The sequence below is a fragment of the Salvelinus sp. IW2-2015 genome, unplaced genomic scaffold, assembly GCF_002910315.2.
Source record: "Salvelinus sp. IW2-2015 unplaced genomic scaffold, ASM291031v2 Un_scaffold5188, whole genome shotgun sequence".
Classification (NCBI taxonomy): domain Eukaryota; kingdom Metazoa; phylum Chordata; class Actinopteri; order Salmoniformes; family Salmonidae; genus Salvelinus; species Salvelinus sp. IW2-2015.
Window position 1 is genome coordinate 1 of NW_019946454.1, and position 8570 is coordinate 8570.

General features: G+C 48.5%; 1 protein-coding gene across 1 annotated transcript; it reads right to left on the minus strand.

The window, feature by feature from the left end:
- Positions 1–2704: 2704 nt before the first annotated feature.
- Positions 2705–8564, minus strand: LOC112078052 (zinc finger and BTB domain-containing protein 5-like). Its single transcript, XM_024144408.2, is given in 5 exon segments — positions 2705–4705; positions 4707–5098; positions 5138–5846; positions 6452–7330; positions 8483–8564. Coding segments are annotated over 5 exon segments (2058 nt in total). The 5' UTR covers positions 8510–8564; the 3' UTR covers positions 2705–4654.
- Positions 8565–8570: the final 6 nt, after the last annotated feature.

An 8570-nucleotide genomic window follows, 5' to 3' on the forward strand; every position in this document is an offset into this window, starting at 1 on the left:
CCCCCGAGAAAGATTTTTACAAAGCATGTAGAGGGTTGTCTATTTTATATAGGAGCTTAACTGTGAGAGACGGAGATTAAAACAAAATCGAAATCACATTGTTTTATGATTTAAGTATGTAATTATGCATTTATCTGCATGACAATAAGTATTGTTGATCACTACAACAGTCAAGAAATTCGTCTCAAGACTGGTTAGTTTTTTTAGAGAAGCTCGCTGTTCTCGCCTCATTACGTGTATAATGACACTGTTTGAACTCGTTAGCCTGTTAAAAGACACTGTCCACACTCAAAACAGACTCACTCTCAAATGCAGACAGAGAGTAGTGTAAGGAATCAGGGATAAATCGTAGACTCTGTACAAGGCTGGATGGGCTACGGACAAAGCAAGCAGCTTGGTGAGAAGCAACAACTGTTTGGAATTATGAAAGATGGAGAGAAGTTCAAATAGTAATGACCTGTGGCATCACGTTCGGTCAGCAACTTAGCGTGGGCATCAAAATGATCCTGGAGGAATGTGAGGATAGGCCAGAACTAGCACGGCAGGACTGGCAGACCTGGAAGAGAGTGGCCAGTTCAAGAAAAATTAGTAAACACTACGCGTCATGGATGTAAAATCCTGCAGGGGACGCAAGGGTCCGCTGCTCAAGCAGGGCATGTCACCGCGCTGAAGGTTTGCCATGAATCTGATGAATCAGAGGAGAGATGGGAGGAAGGTTATGTGGTTGTCTGAGACAAAATAGAGCTTTGCTGTAACTCACTCGCGTGTTTTGGAGAATAGAAGATGGTAAACCGCCAGAAACATCACAGTGAAGAGGGAGGTGTGGAATACCATATTCTTGGGGATGCTTTTCTGCAAAGGGGGACAGACGACTGCACCGTATTGAAGGAGGATGGAGGGGCATGTGATAGCGAGACTTGGACCAACAACGGTCTTCTCAGTAAGAGCATTGAAGATGGGTTGTGGCTGGGTTCTTCAGTCATGAAACGACCGAAACCCACGCAGGGCAACTAAGGTGGCTCGTAGAAGCATTAAGTCTGAGTGGCCAGCAGTCTCGCAGACTGACCATAAAAATCTTTGGAGGGAAGCCGAAAAGTCGTATTGCCAGCGACAGCCCGAAACTGAAGATCTGTGGAGAAGGTTGTATGTGAGGAGTTGGCACAATCGCTGTGCAGTGTGTGAAATGGTCACGAATTACAGGACACGTATATCTCTGTAATTGCAAACTAAGGTTTCTGTACCAAATATTGCGTCTTGTTTTCTTGATGTATAATATGTATGTGATGCAATAAATCGAAATTATTAATTAAAAATCAACCAATGTGTTTTCTGGTCTTTTGTTTTAGATTCTTCTCTCACGTTGAAGTGTTACTATGATAGAAATTCGACCTCTAGACATGCTTGTGTAAGTAGGAAAGCGCTGAAACCTGCAAAATTGTCAGTGTATCAAATACTTGTTCTCCCCACTGTAAATGTGAAATATGTACATTTCTAATGTCCTGTGAGGAGACGGGTTAAAGGGCCACCGTATAACCTACAGCACCTTCGGAAAGTATTCAGACCCCTTGACTTCTTCCACATTTTGTTACATTACAGCCTTATTCTAAAAATGGATTATGGATCCCCCCCTCATCAGTCTACACACAATACCCAATAATGACATCACAATACCCCATAATGACATCACAATACCCCATAATGACATCACAATACCCCATAATTACAAAGCATGAACAGCTTTAAGACATTTTGGCAATAAAAAACAAATTTTTTACTACTGGACTATCACATTAACACAAGACCCTTTACAGCAATTACAGTCTTCTTGGGTATGACGCTACAAGTTTGGCACACCTGTATTTGGGGAGTTTCTCCCATTCTTCTCTGSAGATCCTCTCAAACTCTGTCAGGTTGGATGGGGAGCGTCGCTGCACAGCTATTTTCAGATCTCTCCAGAGATGTTGGATCGGGTTRAAGTCCGGGCTCTGGCTGGGTCACTCAAGGACATCCAAAMACTTGTCCTGAAGCCACTCCTGCYTTGTCTTGGCTGTGTGCTTAGAGTCGTTGTCCTGTTGGAAGGTGAACCTTCACCCCAGTCTGAGGTCCTGAACGCTCGGGAACAGGTTTTCATCAAGGTTCTCTCTGTACTTTTCTCCATTCATCTCGGCGTCGATCCTGACTGGTTTCCCAGTTCCCTGCCGCTGAAAAACATCCCCACAGCATGATGCTGCCACCACCATGCTTCACCATATGGACGGTCTCAGGTTTCCTCCAGACGTGACGCTTGGCATTCAGGCTAAAGAGTTCAATCTTGGTTTCATCAGACCAGAGAATCTTGTTTCTCATGGTCTGAGAGTCCTTTAAGTGCCTTTAATTCCTTCAACCTCATTGCTTGGTTTTTGCTCTGACATGCTCTGTCAACTGTGGGACCTTATATAGACAGGTGTGTGTCTTTCCAAATCATGTCCAATTAATTGAATTTACCACAGGTGGACTCCAATCAAGTTGTAGAAACATCTCAAGGATGATCAATGGAAACAGGATGCACCTGAACTCAATTTAGAGTCTCATAGCAAAGGGTCTGAATACTTATGTAGATAAGGTATTTCAGTTTTTTATTTTTAATATATTTGCTAACATTTCTAAAAACCTGTTTTTGGTTCGTCACTATGGGGTATTGTGATGTCACTGTGGGGTTATTGTGATGTCATTCTGGGGTATTGTGATGTCATTCTGGGGTATTGTGATGTCATTCTGGGGTATTGTGATGTCATTCTGGGGTATTGTGATGTCATTCTGGGGTATTGTATGTAGATTGAAGAGGAACATTTTTTATTTAATCCATTTTCGAATATGGCTGTAATGAAACAAAACGTGGAAAACGTCAAGGGGTCTAAATACTTTACAAATGCACTGTATATAGTGAACTACTACCCTATGGGCCCTGGTCAAAAGTAGTGCACTATATAGGGAACACTACCCTATGGGCCCTGGTCAAAAGTAGTGCACTATATAGGGAACTACTACCCTATGGGCCCTGGTCAAAAGTAGTGCACTATATAGGGAACACTACCCTATGGGCCCTGGTCAAACGTAGTGCACTATATAGTGAACTACTACCCTATGGGCCCTGGTCAAAAGTAGTGCACTATATAGGGAATAGGGTGGTTCATTCAAAAGGTGCACTAACGAAAAGGCAACTCCATATAAAACAAAATGGTCCCAGATCTTTGTGCTCTTGCCAGTTCCATTGATGTCATTGATGTGGGGCAAGACAGACAGACTGTCTCTCAGACAGGCTGTCTCTCAGACAGGCTGTCTCTCAGACAGACTGTCTCTCAGGCTAGTCTATCCTCTCTCCTTCACATCCCTGTTCTCCTCTCCAAACTAAGCTTCCAGCTTTAGCGTCGGACAATTCCCCCTAATTCTCAGGTTTTCCAGAAAATTRCAGAAAACCTCGACGATTACCGTATTCAGAGGAGAATAAGCAGGAAACCCTGAGTTCTGCAACTCTAGCCGGGTTTCTAGCTTGCAGGACCGTTCTGAATCTGAAGTCCTGTTTCAGAAAACGTTCCGAACATGGTTCCAACAGGAACACAACAGGMTTCCAACAGGAACACAACAGGGTTCCAACAGGAACACAACAGGAACACAACAGGGTTCCAACAGGAACACAACAGGGTTCCATGAGGAAGTTGGGAGTCCACCCCCCACCCCACCCTAAAGAGACTCCATTTTCTAAAGCGATCGCCTCTATCAAATAGTCCCGTTTGGCTCAGTCGGTAGAACATGGCACTTGCAACACCAGGGTGGTGGGTTGGATTCCCGCTGGGAACACCCATAGCTTCTACACACTACTGTAAGTGTATGTTTCTAGCTTTGAGGCTATTAACCCCTAGATCTAATTAGCATAATAATAATAATAACAAAACCCCCATAGAAATCTGTCTGTTTAAGCTAGAGATATCTGTTGTTTTGTATCCATCCGCCGCATCCGCCGATGTCTCACTTCTGTATCTGCAGTGAAAGAGGTCGAACAGGGTTTGTTTCCGAACGGTTTGGCCCCAACAAGCGTCTTGGGACCCGTCTGAAGTCGGGAAAAGCAGATCTGCCAACTTCTGTTCTGTAGCGTCCCAACAGTTTGGCCCAACAAGCAGATCAACTTCTGTTCTGGAACCAAACGGGAACCSAATTGTCCAATAGAAACGGTTGTTTAAGTTGAAGCTGTTCTGATCTATAGCAGCGACGATACGATCCTCCAACCAGAATTTATTGAAAAGAAAAAAAAAAACTTCCGGTAAGTTCCCCAGGGGATTTCCCAATCCAACTCAACCCTACCTACCAGGCCAGCRTACATCCAGATCGTAAGGCAGGTTGCCGTTCTGCCAGCGTAGACAGGTGGTCTTGGGGAGTGTTTGTACAAGTCGAAGAACGCTTGATGTTAGCATTTAGCTAGCATCCACTATGGAATTTCTTTACTACTTTGTTACAATACCGCTAATTTGGCTCTTTTTTAAATGTATTTTTTTGATGTCCCATTAATTCGCAATGGCCGGTAATACCGATAGCTCCGGTATGGCACAACGATGGTATAAAAGGTTTATTAAAGTCTGGGATACCGTTCACTTCCCCCCCTCTACAGTGATCACATCTATCAGCTACCCAAGCCTATCATCAGTGTGTTGGCCATGTTGCTGTTCTGCCAGCCGCAGACACGTTGTCTTGGAGTGTTTGTACAGGTGGGACGACTGGCTGAAACGTTTGCCACACTTGAGGCAGGCGTAAGGTTTCTCCCCGGTGTGCACTCTGATGTGTTTCTTACAGTCGGTRAGGGTGAGGAATGTCTTACAGCAGATTCTACAGGCGTACTTCCTGGCTCCTTCTACCACCAGGACGTTGTGTTCAGACAGGGCCTTCTTACACTTGGAGAGGACGTCCGCAGAGGCCCGGGTCAGCTGGGGGTGGGGGGCGGAGGAGGAGGAGGAGGAGGTGGGGGGGCCTGACTCGTACCCCCCCGATCCGTTCAGAAGCAAGGGTCCCCCTTCCCCCAGACTGGAGGAAGACAGGGCGTCTTGGAGAATGACCCCCGTTTCTCCTCCTCCTCCTCCTCCTCCTCCTCCCCCACCTCCTCCCCCACCTCCCGTGTGGTCGTTTTTAGGTGCGATGCGGCGGTATCCAGGAAAGCCCAGGGAGCCCCCTCTAGAGGCACGGGCCAGGGAGTGCAGGCCCAGGCTGGAGCGCTGGAAGTCCAGAGAAAACGGGTCTGGAAACCCCCCTCCTCCTCTGGGGTTTCCCAGCCCGTCATGCAGGGGACGCAGGAAGAGCGAATCGGCGTCTGTAGAGAATCCCCCGAGACCGTCGCCACCCAGCAGGTGGAGGTGGTTGGCCGACCCGGGACGGAGCATCGAGGCGGAGTTATTGGTCCCAGAGTGTTCCGGGCTCAGCAGGAAACGATGTGCTGCTGCCATCGCCTCGCCGGTTGTCGTGGTGAGGTCGTCGTCCCCGGCATCGACCCCCGCCCCTCCGCTTCCAAAGACATTGGCGCCGAGGAAGCTAGAAATCCTAAAACCAGACTTCCCATCGAGATGGRTACTACAGCCAAAACCACCTCCACTCCCCCCACCAAGACCTCCTTTCAGCAGGAGCTGGGAGCTGGGCCGGAGAGGCTGTTGGTCAGAGGAGGAGAGACTACGGTCGCTGCTCTGTGGGCTCAGTTCTACCTTCTCCTCCTCTCCTCCTCCTCCTCCTCTTCCTCTACCTCCTCCAGGTCCCAGCTGGTCGCTACCCTGGATGGTGATGTCATTTGCTGGCTCTGGGGAGCTCAGAGGCTCACACTTGACCACCACCTAGGGTTAGGGTTAGGAGAGGAGGAGAGAAGGAGATGAGGAGAGGAGATAGGAGGAGAGGAGATAGGAGGAAGAGAGGAGAGGAGGACAGAGAAGAGGAGATGAGAGAGGAGAGGAGGGGATAGAAGAGGAGAGGAGGAGAGGAGGGGATAGAAGAGGAGAGAAAAGAGGAGGAGAGGAGATGAGTGAGAAGAGGAGAGAAAGAAGAGGAGAAGAGGAGTGAGAAGAGAAGAGGAGTGATACAGACATGAAGGAGGACAACAGGACATGACCCATTACTTCCTCCAAGGTTGGGTTCAAACCCTTTATTTAACCGAGGTAAAGCATGAATTACGGTTCGACAGTTGTTTCATACATTGCATTAGGGGAAGTATTCGTCGCCAATGACACCCTATAACCTGAGCTATGAGCCCTGGACTAAAGTAGTGCACTATATAGGGAATAGGGCTCTGGACTAAAGTAGTGCACTATATAGGGAATAGGGCTCTGGACTAAAGTAGTGCACTATATAGGAAATAGGGCCCTGGTCTAAAGTAGTGCACTATAGAGGGAGTAAGGGGATATTCGGGATGCAGGTTAAGTATTTCCTGGTAAAATGTTATTACCTGTCCCTGCTGCTCCCGTACTTCCTCCTCCTCCTCTTCCTCAGTTATCTTCACCTCCACCCCATCACCATGGTGACTCCCTCCATCCAGGGACTCCTTCCCCACACCCCCCTCCTCCGCCATCCCTTGCTCCTCCCCTTCGCAGCGTCCGCTGTCCGATTGGCTGGGCATCTGGGAGTCATCCTGGGACACGACCCCTACTAGGCCGGTGATCGGCTCGTCCAGTCTGGCCTCCTCCCCCGTCTTGTGTGAGTCGGGGGAGAGTATTCCCGCTTCCTCATCCCCGTGGGGTCCGGAGGGGCGGGGCCTCTGCCTGGGCCTGTCCTCAGATAGGCTAAAGCTCAGGGAGGGCTTTCTCTTGTGGAAACGTCGAATGGGGAAGGAAGCTTTCTGCTCCACTACACCGCTAACGCTAACACCGTCGCTACCACCCCTGGCCCCATCCTCCTCCACTCCGCCCAGGGCAGAGCTCACCAGGCTTAGACCCAGCTGCTGCAACAGGAACGACCGCTGGAGCCTGGACGTAGCAGCGTTAGCCGCTAGGTTAGCGTTAGCCTCTAGGTTAGCGTTAGCSGCTAGGTTAGCATTAGCCGCTAGGTTAGCGTTAGCGGCTAACTCGGCGGCTGCCTGCTGCTGCCTAAGTCTCTGCTGTTCTGCGTGGGTGTGTTGGTGCTGGCGGTGTTGTGTGGCCCGGTGGTCTGCCGGCGGGGACATGGGCATGGTGCGGGTGGTCAGGTAGTGCTTACAGGCCTTGACTACGGCGTTCAGGTGGAGGTGAGAGGCAGCTAGCAGCACGTCCATCACGTTGCTCTCGCCTAGCATCAGGGTGGAGGTGTACATCATGTCCACCAGGGCAGCAAACGCCTCCGCTGTCACCACCTGCAGTAACACATCGACATCTATCACCCCTGATAATAGACTCATCATCATCCACTCACCCCTGTTATAGACTCACTCATCATCATCACCCCTGTTGTAGACTCATCATCATCACCCCTGTTGTAGACACATCATCCTCATCCCCCCTGTAATAACCTCATCCTCCCTGTAATAAACTCATCATCTATCCCCCTGTTGTAAAACGTCATCATCCTCATCACCCCTGTTTATAGACACATCATCATCACCCCTGTTGTAGACGCATCATACCCCTGTTATAAACTCATCATCTCATCACCCCTGTTAAAACTCATCATCCTCATCACCCCTGTATATCTATTTAAAACTCATCATCACCCCTGTTATAAACTCATCACTGCATCACCCCTGTTAGACTCAATCCTCATCCACCCGTTATAAACCTCATCACCTCTGTTAAAGACTTCATCCTCATCACCCCTGTTATAAACTCATCATCACCCCTGTTATAAAAATCATCATCCGCCATCACCCCTGTTATTAAACCTCATCACCCCTGTTATAAACTCATCATCTCTTGTCACCCCTGTTGTAGACTCATCATCTCATCACCCTGTTGTAGGACTCCATTCATTCCCTTGTCACCCCTGTTGTAGACTCATCATCCTCATCACCCCTGTTATAAACTCATCATCCTCATCACCCCTGTTATAGATGCATCATCCTCATCACCCCTGTTATAAACGCATCATCCTCATCACCCCTGTTGTAGACTCATCATCCTCATCACCCCTGTTATAGATGCATCATCCTCATCACCCCTGTTATAGACTCATCATCCTCATCACCCCTGTTGTAGACTCATCATCCTCATCACCCCTGTTGTAGACTCATCATCCTCACCCGTTATAAACTCATCATCCTCATCACCCCTGTTATAAACTCATCATCCTCATCACCCCTGTTGTAGACTCATCATCCTCACCCGTTATAAACTCATAACCCTCATCACCCCTGTTGTAGACTCATCATCCTCATCACCCCTGTTATAAACTCATCCACCTCGTCACCTGTTATAAACTCATCATAATCACCACCCCTGTTATAAACTCATCATCCTCACCCCTGTTATAAACTCATCATCTTAATCATCACCACCTTCATCGTCCTCACCTCGCTGTCCAGTTGTATCATGTTCATGCTGGCGTCTCCCTGGGCGACGGTGAACAGGGCTCTGAAGTGAGTGCTGCAAGCCGCCAGC